The sequence below is a fragment of the Berghia stephanieae genome, chromosome 10 (genome assembly GCF_034508935.2).
Source record: "Berghia stephanieae isolate SIO BIC M18660-M18661 chromosome 10, UCSD_Bste_1.3, whole genome shotgun sequence".
Taxonomy (NCBI): Eukaryota; Metazoa; Mollusca; class Gastropoda; order Nudibranchia; family Aeolidiidae; genus Berghia; species Berghia stephanieae.
The window spans coordinates 30,456,128-30,478,611 of record NC_088369.1 but is presented as its reverse complement, the minus strand read 5'-3'; the positions used below and the strand labels follow the sequence as shown (position 1 = coordinate 30,478,611).

General features: G+C 36.6%; 1 protein-coding gene across 2 annotated transcripts; it reads right to left on the bottom strand.

The window, feature by feature from the left end:
* On the bottom strand, positions 1-21,831 carry LOC144980962 (uncharacterized). Of its 2 annotated transcripts, none has more exons than XM_078928977.1 (3): positions 21,670-21,831; positions 20,104-20,230; positions 1-1,596 (listed from the first exon to the last, which is right to left on the bottom strand). In XM_078928977.1, the coding sequence occupies exon 3, from the start codon at positions 1,574-1,576 to the stop codon at positions 380-382; it is 1,197 nt and encodes a 398-aa protein (XP_078785103.1). In that variant the 5' UTR covers positions 1,577-1,596; positions 20,104-20,230; positions 21,670-21,831; the 3' UTR covers positions 1-379. The 2 variants fall into 2 exon arrangements, with proteins under 2 accessions (XP_078785103.1, XP_078785102.1); XM_078928976.1 differs by having other exon boundaries at positions 20,108-20,230.
* Between the last annotated feature and the right edge of the window lie 653 nt (positions 21,832-22,484).

Sequence of the window (22,484 nt, the reverse complement as noted above, 5' to 3'; positions counted from 1 at the left end):
CCCCCCCCCCCCCCCCCCCTAGAGTTCACACCTCCTAACAGATTTCAGCTATCAACCCAATTTTTTTTTTAATGCATTTTATCAGGGAGTGACTAATGTAATTATGTAACATCGTTGTAGTTCCTAAGGTAAGTGTTTTACACCTTTAAAAAAGAAAAAAAAGAAAGCCCAGGTCCCAACTTACTGAGACTTTCAAACGCTTTCAAAATCTGTTTTGATATTCTGTTTTAATTTTGAGTGATTTTGTTTGTTTTTATCATTTTTTAAAAGCCTGTTGTTTGGTAAAATTCCTTTCAGCATACAGATCATCTATGTGGTTGGATTCTCATATGAGTTAGGATGTGTGTTTGAAGGCAATAGCTCTGGGCGGATAGAACAATCATATGGTTTTTTTTTCCGTATGGCTTTGCATATGATTTTCCAGTTGATTTTTTCTATGAAATTTATATTCACAATTAGAACAGGGATATACTTTGCCCCCAGAATGTCTTGAAATATGTAATTTCAGGCCTGCTTTACGAGTAAATGATTTTCCACAAGCTGAGCATAAAAACTGAGATTTGACAGGCTTCTTTTCTGAATGTGTTGTAAGATGATACCGATACTGAGATTGTTTAGAAAATGTTTTCCCGCAAGTTAAGCATTCATAGGGTTTTTCATTAGTGTGTCCTTCCATATGTCTTTTCAAGGCTGAGCTCACAATGAAATCTTTTCCACATATAGAGCACTTATAGGGTTTCTCTCCAGTATGAGTTCTTATATGTTGTTGAAGTGCTGAATTTGTGTAGTACCCTTTTCCACATGTTGGACATACAAATGGTTTTTCTCCTGTGTGGATATGCATATGTATACGTAAGTATGAGCTTTGAATGAATGCCTTTCCACAGAGAGCACATGAATATGGTTTCTCCCCGGTGTGGCTTCTCATGTGGAGTTGTAAAGAACCATTAGATTGGCAACTCTTGCCACAAATTGAGCATTTATATACAGGCATTTCTCCTGTATGGATTTGCATATGCTTTGTAAGAAGAGCAATATCAAAGAATACCTTAGTACATTGTGAGCATTTGTGATTGATATACTCTTCGGGATGAATTAACTTGATGTGGGATAGAAGATTAGAACTATTCCTGAAGGTATTTCCACATGTTTTACAGGAATATGGCTTTTCCCCAGTGTGGATTCTCATATGTCTCTCTAAATTTGATTTTCGATCAAATGCCTTTTGACATGTCCAACATTCATAAGTAGTCATCTCTTTCAAAGTCCTTTTCAAATGCGTTTGACCAGGGGTTTCATACAATGAATCATTTGGTGTCATTGATTCTGGATGTGATTTCATGTGTGATTTCAGGTTGGAACCTTCTGCAAATCTCATACCACAAATTGAACAAACAAATGGACTTCCCCCAAGGTGACACTTCATATGTCTTTGGAGAAGTGATTTAAAATAAAATCCTTTGTTACAAGTCGGACATTTGTGTGGTTTGTCTCTTGAATCAATATCAGACTCCAGCTGGACCTTGTCAATTGGGCCATAAGTGATATCTTGATGGTTGTCATTATTCACTGCCATTTCATCATGGATATCGAAATCTGAAACAAGCAGAGAAATTATGAAATATAAAAAAGTTTTAAAAATATAAAATATGCACCTTTCCTCAATCTCTGATAGCTCAGTTGGTAGAGTACTCACTTTACATGCAAAGGGATTGATATCGATCCCGATGCAGTCAAGATTTTTTCTGATCCCCTGTCCACCCAACAGGGATTGGGTAGCTGGGTTGTTAGATCTGACTAGCATCCTATCCAAAGGGTAGCAAGCAATTGCTATTGTCCCTTTCACACTATAGAAGTCCGGATAAACTCCTGCTCCATGGGCCTCACGGCTCTGAAGTACTACATTTCCTCAATCTGGTGTTATGTCTTGGTTATAATAATAATAATAATAATAATAATAATAATAATAATAATAATAATAATAATAATAATAATAATAATAGATCTTTATTGTCCATAAATATGGCAATTTGTCATTTAGTTACACTTGTTATAATGTTAAATGATAACTAAAACATTGAACAGATATTTCACTCCTATTTATTTTCTCTCTATCTCTCTCTCTCCCTTTCACATGATGTGCGATATACACAACATAAACATATTAATTTCGTTTTCAATTTGTTACAATTGTGGCAATTCGACACCAAAAATGATCACCATTATCAATTGGTCACTTAATCTAACATTAAATAAATTAATCAGTTAATCAGTCAACGAATCAATCCTTGGTTTTGCTGTACCATATGAAATATTCAACATTTTTATTACTGATGGAACGAACGTTGATTTATACTTGTTAGTTCTACATTTAATCTGACAAAACCTTCTCCCAGATGGTAAAAGACTAAATTCATGGTATAAAATATGTTTTTTATTGTTGGTAATTGAGAATGCTTTCCTATCTATTGCTTTTTCATGCGGCTTGTGGTTGAGTTCTTGGATAAGAGTCTTTTCTCACATTTGCTCAAAATAGTCAGATGTAAAAAGATTACTTGATCAGAACCAGTGATGTCTTTGTATTTAAAAAAAATTGTAATGGCTCCTTAAAGGCATTATGTTTTGCCCTACATTTTAAGTGCTGCTATTGGCTTGGGACTCCCTGCAAAGTGTTTTGATCATATTTAGTAAACATTGCGCAATATATACCACTACAAACATTCCCCTCCCACCCCCTACTTCTTTTTTTCACGCAACTACATTCCACATCACACACACACACACACACACACACACACACACACACACACACACACACACACACAATGAGAATACACTACAACATATCACTACATAACAACACTATTCACCGCCTCATAATTGACACAGCAGAAGTAAGGACGTAAATAAATAAACAACATTGAACTCTCGAAAGAAAAATCATTCTATGGATGCCGACTGATGAAATGGAGGACATGGAAACGATTGTTTCGGCTAAAAATATGTGAGTGAATATATATATATATATGTATATATATATATATATATATATATATATATATATATATATATATTATATATATATATTATATATATATATATATATATATATATATACAGTAGAATTACTTTAATCCGAAATTTTGGGGACCTTCTAAACCATTTCGGTTTAAAGCAAGTTCCCGTTTTGCGATGTTTTTCAAGGGTAGTAACCATTTAAGAAATTAGCTCATTTAAGCGTATCATGGGTTTCCCCTTAAATGTAGTTGTTGAATAAATGCCGTCTTCGTAACCATTTTAAAAATTATTATTTTATTATTTTTTAATTTAATTTTATTTTTATATATTTTTTTTGGGGTGTGTTTTAAAAATACTTTTGGGGGTTTTCGTTTTCAATTCAAAAGTGTTGAAAGAGTTGGGTTTTCTACATATCTCCGTCTTGATCAACTTTTTTTTCATCGACTTCACCTAGTATTTTGATTTTAAACTCCAACGTGTAAGCACAGTGCTTTCTTTTAGACATCTTTTAGTAAAAATGTAAAGCTAAAACAAGATTGAAAGTTCTTGTGCGATAATTGATAATGAATGATGCGCAGCTACTCAGAGGTGAAGTGAAATGGAAAGGTGTGTCAATGCTAAGCTTTTTACTACATACCCCTCTTTTGTTGAAAAGCCATTAGGTTCAAAGGCCTAATTACAATGTAATACAACCCCCTCCCTCTCACTCTCTCTCTTTCTCTCTCACACATTCAATCAAAGTGGAAATGAAATGGCATGTCAATGGTAAGTTGTGTACCACCCCCCTCCTCATTGTCGTGTTGAAAATCCAGTCAGTTCCAAAGCATCAACACACTAGCGAGAACAACTCGCTTGCGTGATTCTACACCCTGACTCCCCCTCTTTCCTCATTTTTCGCCTGCCAATCACCCGTTGTCTTCCTTTTCCAGTCTGCGATCGTGGTGCTGGCCAAACCCAAGTGCAGTGATTGAAGTGTTTGCCTACCCCCCCACCCCCACCCTACATCATATACTTACGCTCTTTGTTTTAATATCGCCGGGCATTATTACGTGTGGCCACCTTCCCGAATTTTTGAAGAAAAATAGAGAGAGAAAAAGGGAAGGTGCTCTCAAGTTGTTTCGGTTTAAAGAAAGTCCTTCTTAGGAGTATTTCGGTTCATCGTAAGAATTAGTACAAAGATAATGAAGAAACTGGTACAATTTATTAGATTCTTTGCGGTTTAAGGTATTTTTCGGTTTAGCTTCTTTCGGTTTAAAGTAATTTTACTGTATATATATTATATATATATATATATATATATATATATATATATATATATATATATATATATATATATATATATATATATATATATATATATATATATATATATATATATATATATATATATATATATATATATATGAATGTTGGTGGGTACTTGTAGGTACGAGAGTTTTTTATTTGTTTATATATAATAAATATATATATAATACAAACAAAAGTGCACTTTCATCACATATTCGATCTGATATGTGTGTGTGTGTGTGTGTGTGTGTGTGTATCTGATTAACAGAAGTGCTCAATACTACCACTATCTATCATGAATTATTATTATCATTATCATTGCAGTAGTTATTATTATTATTACTATCATTATTATTATTATTATTATTATTATTATTATTATTATTATTATTATTATTATTATTATTATTATTATAATTAGCAGGTATGTAGATCACTGCTGAATTTTCAACATTTTTCATGGCGAATCTTCATGAGTGAAGGTGGATATTAAAGGAAGATTCAAATTCAGATCTGTCTGGCTACTCAGGTTCATATCAAGCTGGAGAATATTTGATACACATAACATTAACTCTTCCACTTTTATTACACCCCCCCCCCTTTTCTTTTTTTTTTTTTGGATACAAATCCTGACATTTTGAATAGAGTGTGGTCAACATTCCCATATTATCATATTTTGGATCTCAAAGTGTATGAAAATATAAGAAATCATACTGGTTGGCCAGTCTGACACTGACGATAAACAGCTTTGCAAAGATTAAATTTAAATCAATAAAGTTATTCCATATTGTTAGTAAACAAAATTGAAAATCTTTGTTGATTCAGACTTATTGATAATAAAACTGAAAAGATAGCACGAAGCTTAAATCTGTTGATTTTGTACTCTGTCATCATAGAAGAACCACATATTATGAAATGTTACAAATAAGCTTGAGAGTTAAAAAGGTAGCATGCTATCAACAGAAAAGCAAAATCACATGGTATGCTCCATGAATTTCAAATTAAGAAGAATCGCCAGCATGAAACAACTCCTCTCTTTTGACTTTTTAAAACCTGTTGTGTCATACTTAAATTATCCCAATTAAATTACTGTAAAAGTTATTAACTCCTTACTGGTCAACCGAAAGTCCAAGTAGACTGTTATTATCATAATTATTATTATTATTATTATAATTATTTGATATAGCGCCAGTATCCACAAATAGTGCTCAGAGTGCTTTACAATAGTTTTTTTGGTATCACACAAGTTCATTCATTCAACTACGATATCACCACAACAGTCACACACACAACTTGTTCGAAGTTCACATAGAATCACGAAAAGCAGAATGAAAAAGATTTGTTTTTAAATGCCGTTTTAGGTGGTAAGAATTCCATATGATTGGAGCTGAAAATGCAAAACCACGCTCAGCAAACTGTGTTCTTGGGATGTTTTTCTCCATTAGCAAAGAACTGGCGAATTGCAGAGATCGAGTTGGTCTATATTCCCTCACAAGGCATTCAAGGTATTCAGGTGATGTATGGTAAGCAAAATATGTGATTTTGTATATCGACGGTGATGTTATATAACCGTGTAACTGGAAAAAATTTGAATCTTTTATCTTTAGCTAATAATAGTCCCAAGGACTTTTCGGGTATCCCCAATTAATTCGGCGCACCTAGATGCACTATAAATAGCAGAAATCACCACATGCTCTAATAACACGAGACGGATGTGTGACCGATTTCATCAATCTATCCGTGTAAGTTAATGACAATCAGAAGAATCGGGTTTTTTAAACTCTACAACTTCATTAATAACATAAAGGTGAGATTTTTTTCAGCCATTTGAAAGAATAAGGAGCATATTATATGATTAAATGTAAATTATTCATAGATGCATTGTAATAAGTATTATATATAATAATAGATTTCCAATGTTATTGGTAAGTTACACGGATATTTCCATTCAGATAAGCTAAACAATATTTCTCTAACTGTAACTCACACAAACACTTATAATGCATTTGAGGGCCCAATTGCTCCTCGTTTTAGATGCAGTTACACGGTTAGAAAATGATTTTAATGTTATAGTTCATTATTATATGCAATCGGTTTTGGTAGCGATAATGGTTATAGTTTTGCTGTGTTTTCTTCATGGATTGTTTTGTTTTGTTGTTTAAAAATATTTTGAAGATAGATGATAATGAGAATTGTTAACCGTTACCTAATACCCTTACAGAGTGATCATTTTCAACTTGAACAACCTTAAAATAACCAATGCTGTAGCTTAGCAGACCAACTCGTCATTATTGATACATAGCTTGTCACTGTGACGCGTTTATAATTGACTGTAATTTAATGATCTATTCAATCAAATTCATTATCTAACAACACAGTAATGGATGACCAAGACCAAAAGCATCAGCGGCAAGAACAACAAGAACCCGTCCACCCAATGTCTTTTTCTCGCAATAATATTGAAGGTAAATATTTGTCAAGAACTTGTTAATGCCAAAATCTGTCTAATACTTGATGCCAAACAGAAATATGAGGATAATGATGTTGATGAAATGATGACATAATGAATAGTACTTTTACATGTGTTAACATTCACATATGATTTAAGTTACATGATTCAATAAAATATGTGTATAATAACATGAGCATTTTGTTTTTGCCTCAGAGAGCTTACCCCATTTACGTCGAACAAAAACGCCTTCTCAAGACACGTACGAAAAACAGTGTGGAGCGAACAAGTCAAAATTGGTTAGGGCTAATCCTTATAGCAGAGGTTCGTTACTTTAAGGGATGGCTTTAAAACAAAAATTTAATTGTGACCAATCAGTTTGTTTGGATCAATATGAGCAGGATGAGAATGAGAGTGATGTTCAGTGTGATGAAACTAAAAATAATAAAGATGAAAAAGAATGTACTATCATGAAAGAAGATGGAAAAAGAAATATTGATATTGAGACAACTGAGTTGGACATTTCCATGACAGAGTTACTGCTGTTGTCGAATGTTGAAACAAATGACTTCAACATAAATACTAGTTTGTCAGAATATGTGCAATTAAACATTTCTGAAAAACAAAATATCTTACAGAGAGGCAACACAATGACTAACGTACACTTTCCTGAACAAGATGTCGACAAGATGTCAACCTACCAAGACAACCGATGTTGTTACTATAGATACAGCAGAACAGGCATGCCAAGAAAATTTTTGAAAGATTTTGTGATATACTCGAAGAGGCTAGTAATTCACAGGGAAAAAAAAGGAAACCAACTGAATGTGATTTTGGAAACAGCAGATGAAGACAATACTGTTGAAAGTCACAACGATGCTATAAGTTCCCATGAATTCAGTCATAGCACGCTGTCTGCAGTAGATGAATCAGAAGGTATTGAGGCCCACAATGAACAGAGTCAATCAACAGAAGCAGCTGTGGAAGTAGGAAAGACTAATTCAGGAGGTGAAGAGGATGTTGAAGCGATCATGAAAGAGATTCACAAAGAGCATGGCACAAAACCCAAAAGAAAGGCCAACAAAGCATAGGAAAATGAGATTTACAAGGAAAAAAGAGCTAAGGGTGAGGAGTATACGGGAAATTATACTTTTAAGACAGGATTCACCATGGAGAAAAAGCCTGCTAAAATGCTTAGTGATCATTGTACTTGCAAGACATCCTTCACCAAATGCAGTACAGTCAGTGATGAAGACCGTCAGAAAACATTTGAGCATGTTTGGAAACTGGACTGGGCAGACAAAAAGCATTTTGTCTGTGTCATGACTCAAAAAAAAAGAAGTAACTAAAAAAACTACTGAGGGCTCAAGCAGAAGATCCGATACCCTTGTGTATATGTTGAAGAAGATAGATGGACAAAGAACGAGAGTCTGCAAGAAGATGTTTTTGGCTACAACGGGCTGGCTACAACGGGCTTGTCTGATTATTTTGTGAGAACATACGCTGAAATTCAAGAACCGAATGCTGCTGAAAATTTACAATCCGGCCGGATCAAAAACCACATTAAAAAAGAAAAATGTACTCCTTTTCCTGCATTCCCTCCCAGTGGTACCATCTCACTACTGCAGGCATGATACGAGCAAATTGTACTTGGAATCCACTTTTGGAACAATGGAATGCCTTTTCCGAACATACCAAGAATATTGCACAACTCACCAACTGATATCTGCAGGGAAGACAACATTCAAAGATGATGTTCAAAAGCAAAATTACGCAATATTCAAACCACGCAAAGATCAGTGTGATGAGTGCACTGAATACTCTGCTGGGAACCGTTCTGAGGAGAAACACAGATTACATATTCTAGACAAAGACACAAGGAAATGGAAGCAGATGTGCTCCTTGCCAAAGAATCAAATGGCTCCCTGAAAGTTTTAACAATGGACCTCCAACGTGTTCTCTTGTGCCCTTCGTTGAAAGTTTCGGCACTGTATTATTGAACTAAACATAGCAGGGACCCAGCTCTTGTCAATTTGAAAGCCCTGTACTATGAGTCAACCGGAGGTATATCTTACAAACTCAACTTTGCAGATCCCAATCTCAATTAAATGTGGGGAGTCGACAAATGTTGATAAGGAACCTGTTCCACTTCATGCCAACCAAATTTCAATTGCTGCTTCCAAATACCAACATCTGCAAGAGCTAAAGCGGTAATAAGAGCCGATTATCATGCCTTCTATGATGCACTTCCAAATGTTTGATTTAAGTTATTTTTGCATTTGATGGTCTTGATTTGTTGAGAAAATGACTGAAGAAAAAGAAATAATTCGTATTTTTTTTTTAATGCAGATGATGTTAAACGTATAGCAGATTATGACCTATAACAGTGTTTTTAATCAAACTAGATACTGGAAAAAAACTTGTGTTTTTTAAAGTCGATTGTGGTTTTTTAAAAGCTCGACTCCAGAACTCATCAGGTTTCCTTTATAAAAATTGGGTTCAGATTATCGAAATTGTTATGGAAACAGGTCTTTATCACAAATTTAGTTCGTTTTTTATTTTTGTTTTGTGATTATTTGTTTGTTTTTTCTTTTATGATTTTAAATTTTTTTTTTATTGGTTTGCTTTTGATCCTTATTTACAGAGTTTAGATATACCTTTTGGAAAGAGTGGTGCCTTGCCAAATATTATTTTTGCCTTTGAAATCAAAGGTACTCTTGTAAGAACTAGCTCATAGTTTAATAAATCTCATAAATTGAACAAATTATGGGGCGTTTTAAAACGGTTCCTGATAACAGATAATCTTATTATTATATTTTTAATTGCAAATTTTCAATTTTTGTTTTTGTTTTTTATTATTGTCTTCTTATTCTTTGCCTTTTTGACTAAAAGTAAATGCACAATACGATTCAATTAATTTTTTATGCTGTCTTTTTAAAAAAATTAAATGCTACATGTTTAACCAATAGAAAACTGAAATATTCTTTTTTCATTTGAGGTTGGGTGTTTTTTTAACTTATAAGTTACAGGTTTAAGTTGTCCATAAAACATTGCTCACCAGATTACGGTGCAGAATTACATGTACAACCCATCTCATGGTAAAGGCCACAAGTTGGATGGTTAAGTTTTTTAAGCATTTTAAAGTCAGGTTTTGTTTTTCTGAAACGAAAAATGCTGTACGCTCTCGATTTATGCATCTTCCCATGGCAACTAATCAGATTTTAGTGACCTATATCAGTTAAATGAAATCTTATTCATCTGCTTAAGTAATTTGATGTGGTTACACCAGTTCACTGAGAAATAAACTGAGCTTTGAAAGAGTTAAACACTTGATCATCTGTGGTACCAGCATCTTGTGGACAATGGTTTCCACTTGGAATGCGCAGTAAGTGGTACAAGTCCACGTGGAGACCATAAGTGTTTTTTTTTTTCTGGAGCAAGAAAGTTAACCCCAATTACAAGACTAAGGTGAAAATGGGCAGCTGTCTGTTTAGAATTTGTCTTTGAAAGGTTGCAAACTGCCTAACAAACTGATGTAGCATCTTCTCCTCTCTAATCGTGTAACGTGTTTGGAAATAAATAATTTAACACTTGTAATCGTGTATGTGAATGCTATAATCGTGTAACTTCCCTGTGTGGCAGAATATTGCCGTTCTCTAATCGTACTTCACTCTTACAGTGTAAATGTTCGCATAATTTTGTGCGATAATCAGATAATCGCATAAGTGCAATGGTTGCTTAAAATTCATATATTTTTGGGGAAAAAGACTACATTTGTATAATGTCGCATCTATTATTACTATTATGACATCACAAAGTATTACTTTGTATCAAGATCGTGTACAAAGATGTTTTTTCCTTCTCCTGAAAAAAAGTGCCAAAACCAGTTACACAGTTATAGAATGTCACCGTCGATATTATTCTGTTCTCTATTGGAAGCCAGCGTAGTGACTTAATGACCGGTGTCATATGGTCCCAAGGCTTTGTCCTTGTAACTATATGAGCAGCTTTGTTTTTGCATCAACTGTAGTCTGTTCAGTGATGTTTTTGGTAGGCCGTACAGGAGAGACTTTACAATCATCCAAGCAGCTGGAAACAAGGGCATGGATGATTGTTCTGCATGTTTCTTCATCAATAACATTTCGTATTCTGCATATCACTCAGAGAGCACTATGAACCGCCTGTCAGCACTTTGTTATGTGTGCGCGCATGTCCAGGTGAGTGTCAAAATGGAAACCAAAGTTTCGAATGACATTGAAATTTTTAATAACAGATTCTCCGAGGGACAGTTGGTTAATGAGTATATCCTTTCCTGTCTTGTTGAATACAATCAGCTCAGCTTGTTATTTGTCATTTATGCTTAAACATTATCTAGACATACTGTGAGTCGCGATTTTGTTTGATGAAATGGGAGTGTATAACCGGGTATCATCGGCGTAGAGATGATGACTGAGACTGAAGGTAATGCAGAATTACACTGCAAGATTAATCCTTGTAAGTTAATACTCTACTCTAACAGTGTGATACTAAAATTTGCATTGGTTGCCTGTGAGGGCTAAGATAAGCTACAAGAGATCTGTTTTGTATTGCAAATCTATTGCCAACATTCCATACCCATTCATATTCAAGATTTCCAATAACCCCCCGCCCAACACACAGACCAGTTTTCATATTTGCTGATTCAAAACTCCAAACAAAACTGAATTCATGCGGGCAGTGCATTCTCCAAGTCTGGTCCATCTACTTGGATTTCCCTCCCTAACTTGTGAGGTTATCTGGTGCATTTGGGAGATGCCTTTAGAGCCAGGCATATACAGGGGTGAGAATGACTGGTCACTATAAAGGAGGAAATTTTTCAGCGCTAGATCAAGAACCATCCATGCAAAAATAACCTATAAATTTAAATTTCATTAAAAGTTATTGTGATGCAATCCAAAATGTGTCTCCCAGCAATTTCTGACATCACTCGGAGGAATTTCAAAAACTGAAAGTGTAATTATAACATGGTGGTTGTAGTAATGGTAGTGGTAGGGATAATGATGTGGTAGTGGTTGTAGTAGTTGTGGTAAGGATGATGATGTGATGATGGTTGTAGTAGTAGTGGTAGTCGCCACATACATCTCCCGTATTCAAAGATTCACTAATGCCCACATCCCTTGTTTCAAGTTGACCAGAGACGCCAACTTAAAATTTGGCTCACGTAAATTTCAGAAACAATTCCGAACAATTTCAATGCTTAAACAGGAATTTCTGCAAACAAAATATAATCTATTGAGATCTATAATCATCCTAATACCCCTTGTTTCAAATCCAAGTAAAGTTCCAAAACCAATTTATGACGAATAAAATATTTAAATGAATGGTAGGTGTGGTGGTAATAATGATATGATGGCGGCTGTTGTAGTGGTGGCAGTAATGATTATGTATGTGGTTGTGGTGGTTGCAGAAGTGGTGGTTGTGATATTGTTGTGTTGGAGGAGGTTGTAGTAGTGGTGGTAAGGATGTGGTAGTGATTGTTGTTTTAATGGTGATAGTGTTGTGATGATGTAGTGGAAGTGGCAATGATGGTGATGATGATGATGTGGTGGAGGTGGTTGTAGTAATGGTGGTGCTTCATGAAATGATGGTGTGGCGATGGTGGTGGTTGTAGTAGTAGTGGCAATGATGATGATGATGATGATGATGATGATGATAGTGGTGGTGGTGGTGGTGGTGATAAGGTGTGTACTTGAAGGTGAAAGGAGAGAATGATTGCTGATGTGAAAAGGATATGATCCACTTTATAGATTTAGGTTTGTCTGACAGAAGGAAAGATAGTGTGTGTTTGTGTGTGTGTGTTTTGTTTGTTTGTTTTTAAGGGTTTACGGCGCTTGCAACACATTTAGGTCATATCAGCGCCAGTAAAAAGGATGAAAATGGGATAGTAAAAAGTTCTAGAATTACAATTAAAGCACCCAAGAAAAAGTAAGACATAGGGGAAGGGAACAAAAAGGGATCAGATGCAGATTCCAAGAGCATACCACCAATGTTTTTTGTTTGTTTGTTTGTTGCTTTAGGTCTCTTCCAACACAATTGAGGTTATATGAGAGACCGCTGAAACAAAAAAAACAAGCAATCTAACAAAAATAGTACAAATGTCAATCAAAATCATAACCTAAAGATATAAGCTAAATTATAAATAACCAAGAACAAACAGGCCGAGGATTTACAGGAAAAAAAATATCCCCTGTCAAAAATACAATCACAAACCAAAGAAGCAGGATAGGCTAGTAAAGAGAAGAAGAAACGACATCACTATTGGATCGTACACCCATGCGAACATCATAGGTATATGATTCAAGGGTGATGCTCCCATCCAACCACCCGCATACCACCAATGTAATAAGTTTGAGATCACCTATAAGTCTCATCCAGGCACAAATAGGAATACACTCAAATGCTTACATTATACATTCAAAATAACATATATAATAATACATAACAGAGAGATGATTTACAAGGAAAAAAATATCATCTCCCAAAACAATAACTGTGCATTTGACTGATTCCCTTCCAGTTAGGACTCTGGCCAGGGCCAGGACAAAACCAAGTAATCTCATTCCAAGGCAAAGACAGAAAGCATGTTGGAAAACAGATATAAGGGGATAGAAGACATAGTATGTACCCCCTTGCCCACTATGGGAGGTCAGGAACCCCACCCAGGTGTGTGTGTGTGTGTATGTGTGTGTGTGAGTGAGAGAGAGAGACAGACAGAGAGACAGAGAGAGAGAGGGGAAGAGAGAGAGAGAGAGAGAGAGAGAGAGAGAGAGAGAGAGAGAGAGAGAGAGAGAGAGAGAGAGAGAGAGAGAGAGAGAGAGAGTGAGAGAGAGAGACTGCTCAAAGTGAATATAGTGATAGGTAAAGAAAGATTAAAGTGAAAAACTAACCGAGGTTAAAGTACTGAGTGAACTTTTTTATTAGGTGTGTATGTGCTTTATTTGTTAATCGTAAATATTAAGTTAACGTATGTTTCATGTTGGCCAGGATATTAATGTTTTAATTGAAACATCTCTGTGTGTGTGTGTGTGTGTGTGTGTGTATGTATCATTGTTAAGTACATGAAGATGAAAAGTGAAAACTTATCGAGGCTAAAGAACTGGGTGCACTTTACTGATTTGTGTGTGTGTGTGTGTATGTGTGTGTGTGTGTGTGTGTATCATTGTTAAGTACATGAAGATGAAAAGTGAAAACTTATCGAGGCTAAAGAACTGGGTGCACTTTACTGATTTGTGTGTGTGTGTGTGTGTGTATCATTGTTAAGTACATGAAGATGAAAAGTGAAAACTTATTGAGGCTAAAGAAATGGGTGCACTTTACTGATTTGTGTGTGTATGTATGTGTGTGTGTGTGTGTGTGTATCATTGTTAAGTACATGAAGATGAAAAGTGAAAACTTATCGAGGCTAAAGTACTGGGTGCACTTTACTGATGTGTGTGTGTGTGAGAGAGAGAGAGAGAGAGAGAGAGAGAGAGAGAGAGAGAGAGAGAGAGAGAGAGAGAGAGAGAGAGAGAGAGAGAGAGAGAGAGAGAGAGAGAGAGAGAGAGAGAGAGAGAGAGAGAGAGAGAGAGAGAGAGCTCAAAGTGAATGTAGTGATGAGTACAGAAAGATGAAAGTGAAAAATTAACGAGACTTAAGAACTGAGTGAACTTTATTGATTTGTTTGTGTGTGTGTGTGTGTGTGAGAGAGAGAGAGAGAGATAGAGAGAGAGAGAGAGAGAGAGAGAGAGAGAGAGAGAGAGAGAGAGAGAGAGAGAGAGAGAGCTCAAAGTGAATGTAGTGAAGAAAGCAACTCTGATCCATGCAAGTCAAAAGATCCCACCAGGAAGATGATGTGATAGTGGTGCTTGCACTAGAGGTGGTACTGATTACAATGAAGGCAGTGATGATATGGTTGTGGAGATGGTGTTACTGATGATGATGTGATAGTTGCTGTCATAGTGGTGGTAGTTGTGGTAGAGATGGTGATGATGTCATGATGGTTCAGGGGTGAGAATGATTGGTCACAAAAATGGAGTTCAAGACCTATCTATGCGACGATAACGTATAAATTTGAATTTCATTAAAAATTTACTGAGATGCAATCAAAAATGTGTCTCGCAATAATTTCTGACACCACTTGGAGGAATTTCAAAAGTTGAAAGTATTGCAACATATTGTAGTAGTAGTAAGAAAAGATGGCGGTAGGGATGATGATGTGATGGTGGTTGTAGAAGGGTCGTGATAAGGATGATGATATGGTGGTTGTAGCTGTAGAGGTGTTGTGAATGATGGTGTGGTGGTGGTTGTAATAGTTGTGATAGGGATGATGTGGGGTGGTTGTGGTAGTGAATGTTGGGATGATGTGGTGGTGGAGGATGTAGTTGTATTGGTAGTAGGAATGATGATGTAGTGGTGGTTGTTGTAGTAGTGGTAGTAGGGGTGATGATGTGATGGTAGTTGTAGTAGTAGTGGTTGTGGCTGTAGTGGTGGTGGTGGTAGGGATGATGATGTGGTGGTTGTAGGTAGTAGTAGTGGTGGTCGGGATGATGCTGTGGTGGTGGTGGTGGTAGGGATGATGATGTGGTGGTGGTTGTAGTAGTAATGGTGATAGGAATGATGATGTGATGGTTGTTGTAATACAGGTGGTGGTTGTAAAAGTAGTGGTGATAGGGATGTTGATGTAGTGGGATGATGATGTGATGGTAGTTGTAGTAGTAGTGGTGGTGGTGGTAGGGATGATGATGTGGTGGTGGTTGTAATACAGGTGGTGGTTGTAAAAGTAGTGGTGATAGGGATGTTGATGTAGTGGTTGTGGTGAGTCTTTTTAAAAGGCGGAATAGTGATGTTGATGGGCGGAGATAAACCATCATTTAGGCGGAAGATTCTCAGCCCTGCATATAATTGATTTGTGTATTGTAAGAACAGAACTATCAACAGTTAAAGTGATCAATTTTTGCAGAACTATGTTTGCTCACAGTATTATGATTATATAAGGTATGCATACAAAATGTAATGCAGGGATGAGAATGACTTGTCACAAAAGAGGAAACTTTTCAACGCGTAGATTATGACCCATCCATGCAACTATAACCTATAAATTTGAATTTCAATAAAATTTACTGAGAAGCAATCCAAAATGTATCTTGCAGTGATTTCTTACACCACTTAGATGAATGTCAAAAGTTGGAAGAGTATGTACAACGTTCAATATCTTATCTACTTATAGAATTGTACCATGTGTTCATACAATGTCAACAGCCACCACCCACCCCCAATTTTCACTTTTTAAAAATACGTACTCATATGATTTGTTGGTATGATGTGGTGGTGATTATAGTTGCACTTGTGGTAGAGTTGATGGTGTGGTGGTAGTTGTAAAATTCATGATGGGTAAGATTCTGTGGTTGTTGTTTTAGTAGTGGTGATTGTATGGATGATGATGTGGTGGTGGTTGTAATAATCGTGATGGTAGGGATGATGATGTAGTGGTCGTAACTGTAGTAGTAGTGGTGGTAGGGATGATGTTGGTGGGGGTAGTTGTAGTTGTGATGGTTGGGATAATGATGTGGTGGTAGATGTTTTAGTAGTGGTGGTCATAGGGATGGAGTGGTGGTTGTAGTTGTAGTGGTGGTAGTGATGATGATGAAGTGGTCGTAACTGTAGTAGTAGTGGTGGTAGGGATGATAATATGTGGTGGTAGTTGTAGTATTGCAGTGGCTGGGATGATGAAGTGTGGCAGTTGTTTTAGTAATGGTGGTCATAGGGATGAGGTGGTGGTGGTGGTAGGGATGATGATGTAGTGGTTGTAGTAGTGGTGGTAGGGATGCGGATGATGATGTGGTGGTTGTAGTAGTAGTGATGTGAGGGATGATTATGTGGTGGTGCTAGTTGTAGTGGTTGCGGTGGTCGGGATGATGATGTGGTGGTTGTAGTTGTAGTGATGATAGTGATGATGATGAAGTGGTTGTAACTCAACTGTGTTAGTAATAAGCGGTAGGGCTGCCTGAAGCCGGTGATCGTGAAAATACTAACGAAAGAGTGAAAATGGAGAGACTTCGTGACATTTCGGGTACAAACCCTTTGTCAGCACAACAATACACAAATTAATGTGGAAAACAAATAAAATAAAATGCAAAACAACTTGTATTGTCTGTACTCAATGATGGTTGGAGTATGAATGAAACGTTAGCGTGGCGTGGGTAGTGGGTAGGGTGTCCCAAGGGTGTGATCGGGAGGATAAGAGAGGTCAGCATGTGAAGGAACAGGAATCTACTAGAATATAATGGAAAATAAAAGACATAATAGAATTGTAATATTGGAAGAAGTAGCAGTATTAGAATAAATAGTAGTAGTAGTAATACTAAGAGAAGTAGTAGTAGTTGTAGTAGTAGTAGTAGTAGTAGTAGTAGTAGTAGTAGTAGTAGTAGTAGTAGTAGTAGTAGTAGTAGTAGTAGTAGTAGTACGAGGGCTCTTTCAGAAATAACCGAAAAATGCCCATTGCTCAGCAACCAGTGGAGATTTTTTAATTCTGTAAACGACATGATATTCCTTATTTCCTTACGGATATTCCCAGAAATTATGAAGTGCATCATTTTGCACAATGAATTTCTAGACGATTTTAAAGATGGCGGCCCACCTTGAAACTTGGTCAAAGGAGGAAATCAGAGCTGTCATACGTTTTTTGAACGCCAAAAGTCTGAATCCTACCGAAATTCATAAAAACTTCAGAGGGTATATGGTGAGCATGTTATAAGCCGTACACAAGTCTATCACTCGTGTAATTTGTTTGAAGCCGGCCATTCCGACTTGACAGACAGGGAAGGGAGAGGGCGTTCGATAACTGCGACGTCAGACTTGACAGACAGGGAAGGGAGAGGGCGTGCGATAACTGCGACGTCAGAAGACAATGTGAAGCGAGTTGATGAGCTTATTCGTCAAGACAGGAGGTTGAAACTTCATGAAATCGCAAGAAGTCTTGAAATTTCGGAAACTTCTGCCCATAGAATTGTATTTGATGAACTTGGCTACAGAAAAGTCAGCGCAAGATGGGTTCCTAAGCAATTGACAGACAATCATAAAGAACAAAGATTGGACATCTGCAGGGAACTTTTGAGAAGAAGCAAGAGCTCACGCAGGGTTCACGGGCATACTGCCAACGCCGGCAGGGTACGATGTGACTTTTCTTGACAGCATAGTCACCGGTGATGAGACTTGGTTGCACCATTGCACCCCAGAAACAAAGCAAGATTCGATGACATGGAAACATCCATCCTCACCTGTCGCGAAGAAATTCAAAGTCATGCGGTCAGCAAAGAAAATAATGGGAACTGTTTTCTGGGACAGTCGTGGTGTTATTCTGTTCGAAACCTTACAACCTGGAGAAACAATCAATGCTGCAAGGTACTGCCAAACTCTTGACAAGCTTAGGGAGGCCATTCGCAGAAAGCGCCCAGGGCAGTTGACCAACGGGGTCATTTTGCAACACGACAACGCTACACCCCACACAGCACGAGTGACGCAAGGTTAGCTAGAGAAATATGGATGGGAGATTTTGCCACACCCACCACACAGTCCAGACCTCGCACCATCTGATTATCACCTCTTTGGGCCACTGAAACGTGAGCTGGCAGGAAAGCGCTTTGATGTCGATGAAGAGCTTGTTGACCATGTGCGGAAATGGCTACAAAACCTTGACGGAAATTTCTTCCGAGAGGGTATCTATTCCATGGTGCGGCGTTGGCAGAAGTGTGTCGACAGACTTGGCTGTTACGTAGAGAAATGAAGGACGAGTCAAGGTATGAACACGTGCAAGAATTTTGTTGATAGCATAAAAAACGCAGATTTTACAGGCATTTTTCGGTTAATTATGAAAGAGCCCTCGTAGTAGTAGTAGTAGTAGTAGTAGTAGTAGTAGTAGGGGAGCGATTGGATTCGAACCTGTGCAGCTAAAAGGAACAAAATGAAAGGTGGTCTAACCACTGAGCTGTCTATCCACACCGATATCGGTGTATCTTAAAATTCATATATGAGCTGGATAATTTTCCACCATCTTTGCTTCTGTGTTTTGGTAGTTAGTTTCATCTCTGATTCGAATAATATGTTGTTGGATCTAGTATTGTGGAAGTGTGATAATAAATTGTATTGTTTTGTATGAAGAAAACAGGAAAAAAACAGGTGTGGTCGGTTTTGGGGTGAACAACACTTAGGCCTAGGGATTCGTCCATGAAATAAGTTCCCGGCTATCATCAATATCCCAAAAATTGTGGTCAGAATGAACAAATTATAGAAACAAAAGAAGATCGATAAAGTTAACAGGTAGGTAGGTAGTGAAATTTTTAGTAGTTGGTGGACTATGAACCGATTTGCTGATAAACAAGTTTCTTGCTAGTTGAAAAAAGAAGGTGAATTGCCAGTTTGATGTTTCAGTTGAAAGTGCCAAAAACTTACATTTCATTGATCCATTTGCTTTTTTTAAAAAAAGCTGTAATTTGCATTTGAGCAATATTTACTTTCATCTTGTGTTAAATATCACTTGATATGAACTGATTTGGGACACAAATAACCAGAATATGTGGTATTTTTCCCGTTTAGTTTGGCATTTTGCATAATCTTTCTGCCAACTTGATAAATGTGTCTGCCAATAACGAAAAGGTCAGGCTTTTGGTTATTGCCAGACAGGGTCTGCCAATAACCAAAAGTCCAGTTTTTATTATTATTATTTATTTATTTTTATTATTGCCAGACCAGTTTTCTTTATTGGCAGACATGTCTGAGAATAATGACAGCCTATTTTTTTTTTTTAAATCAAAGTATACCTAGAATAGCCTGAGATTATCCACAGATGCGTCTAAGTATTCTGCGTCTGAGAATAACGATAGCCTTTGCTATTGGCCGGCTCTATTTCTCCGAACGCTCAGGACAATAAACTTGAACTCTATTTCTCCGAATGGTCAGCTAGCCTCCAGTAACTGATGGGTTACGGATGCGATGTCGATGCAAAAGTCAATGCTCAAACAAATTGGACAGGGAATTCTCAGGAATCATCAAGCTAGCGTTTTTTTAGGCACATTGTTAAAAAAAGACAGATTTTATCAAAAAGCTGTGCTATCGCCAATACTCCATGGCGCGTTCACTTTTGCACTTCGCACTGCACTATCAAAGAGAAAACAGAACCTAAATAGCAAAGCCAAAGTCTCAAGACGGGAAATGAGGTTGAAAGACAGGATAACGCAAACTCAAGATAGAAGTCTAACAGAAAGTTGGGAATAAAAGACAGAGCACCCAAACACTGGCAAAAGAAAACTAAAAAAAAAATAATTGATGACCATTACCTACTATTGTTGTTTTGGTCCTTCGCTGCCGTTGTTGTTGAAGAAGAGAAGTGGTTACTGGTTACGAGTTGGCTCAAAATGTCTTGGTAATGGCAAAGACAAAGAAGCAGATGGAAATGATATGAAACTGAAAATTTGAATAGAAATTAGAATATTATCTATTAACGCTGTGATTATCCCCAGACACCTGTCTGGGGATAATGAAAATTCGTTATCCCCAGACACATATTTGAAACTCCGCTCTTTTAAACAATCATCCACATTCCAAAATATGGAATGTTTCCGAATGCACATAGAAATAAGGAAAGTTAATAAAATATATATAAAAACATAAAATTAACCAACATTAAATCAGTTGTTACTACAATATGCGTTGACTTCGAAGTGGGTGTCATGGCCGAATGGTTTAGTCGTCTGCCCTGGAAGTTTTACCTGAATCGACGGTGTGGGTTCGAATCCTGGTTCCGCCACTGTTTTTTTTTTTAATTCCGTCCTTTTTTACAGAACGTTGCAAGGGATAAATGTCCCATCCATCCCCCCCCCCCCCCCAACCCCTTTTTTTTTGTGCGAGTCTATTCTTTTCTCCTTTTTGTTTGGCCTTTTGTTCCGTTTCTGAGCATGAATTTCTTAAAATTGTTTTTATTTTTGAAAAAATTATATTGTTTGTTTTTTTCTCCTCTATATGACCATTTGGTCGCTCTCTGAATATTTTTGTTTGTTTGCTTTTTAATTATTTACTCTTTTTAGACACTTTTTGAGATCGAAGTGGGGACGAATATGACAATTTGCTAGAAACTAGAAAGGAACCAAGAGAGAGAGAGAGAGAGAGAGAGACAGAGAGAGAGAGAGAGAGAGAGAGAGAGAGAGAGAGAGAGAGGGAGAGAGAGAGAGAGAGATTTTAAAAAAAAGAAGTGGGGGGAGGATGGATGGGACATTTAGGTATCCCTTGCAACGTTCTATAAAAAGAAGACAGAATTTTTTTTTTAAAAAGTGGCGGAACCAGGATTTGAACCCGCAACGTAAATTCTGGTAAAACTTCCAGGGCAGACGACTAAACCATTCGGCCATGACACCCACTTCGAAGTCAACGCATATTGTAACAACTGATTTAATGTTGGTTAATTTTATGTTTTTATAGATATTTTATTAACTTTCCTTATTTCTCTGTGCATTCGGAAATATTCCATATTCTGGAATGTGGATAATTGTTTAAAAGAGCGGAGTTTCAAATATGTGTCTGGGGATAACGAATTGTCATTATCCCCAGACAGGGGTGTCTGGGGATAATAATAGAATAATACTGACAGCCATCTATTAATTATTTCTAGTTAATAAATATTATTAGTGATGAATGAGAATGCAACTAGACGTGTGGCTAGAACTTAAATTAATAAATATAAATAATTTCATCAATATTTCTAAGATATTATTCAAGGCGAATTGGGTCTTTTCAAGAACTTGGTTCCCAGCCAGAAGCCAGAAGAAGGCTCGTCTCTCTAGCCTAGGTCTGCAGTCAAATTATAATTATACTTTCCAATTAGAATTTTATGATGAGCTTTTACTTACTGAACTCGTGCATTCATTAAACGAGCATACATAAGTAAGTCAATTATCTACTATCTAGTTGCGTCGTGGATGATTTTGACCTTTTTTTTCTTTCTACTTTGTATCTCTATCTATCGAGATAGTTAGGTATGTCGTAAACATCCTCGGTCCTCAGTTCTGCCCCGTACTTTCGTTTTCCCCAACCAATGGTGCCACAGGGTTGCCAGATTAATTTCAGGCATTCTGCCAACTGGATTTAAAAAATCTGCCAAATACCACAAAAATCTGCCAAACCGTACTGAAAACTCATCTGTTTTGTTAAACAAAAAATTCTCAAGGCCGATGTCATAATTTTTTTTTTTCATTTCCCAAGTTTAAAAAAATCACTAATACATAAAAATTGTCATGGAAAACGTGGAGTAGACCTATATATTCATCCCTAGGCCTCGAAAAATAAAATCTGCCAAATATCTGCCAAACTGCCAAACCGATTTTTCTCTGCCAGACGGCTTCAAATTCGGCCAAAAAAAGGACATTTGGCAGAAAATCTGCCAAATTGGCAACCATGTTATGCCAGTGAAAATTTTGCAAACGCACTAGAAAATTTTTGGAAAATTTATTATTATTGATGTTAAAAAATCATTAGATTCGTTTTAATTTTAACCCCCACCCCTCTTATAAACTCATCGGTTTTGTTAAACAAAAATTCGCAAAACCTAAGTCGTGACTTTTTTCTTTAAAAAAAAAAAAAATCAATGAATCTAAATTAATTACAATCCACAGATTATGCCACACATTAGTACGTTTTACATGTGACTTGTACTGCATGACATGAA

Coding starts and splice junctions, on each gene's coding strand:
- LOC144980962 (XM_078928976.1), bottom strand. Junction 1,597..20,107: donor GAAGGACCAAAACAACAATA/GTAGGTAATGGT, acceptor TGCTTGTTTCAG/ATTTCGATATCCATGATGAA.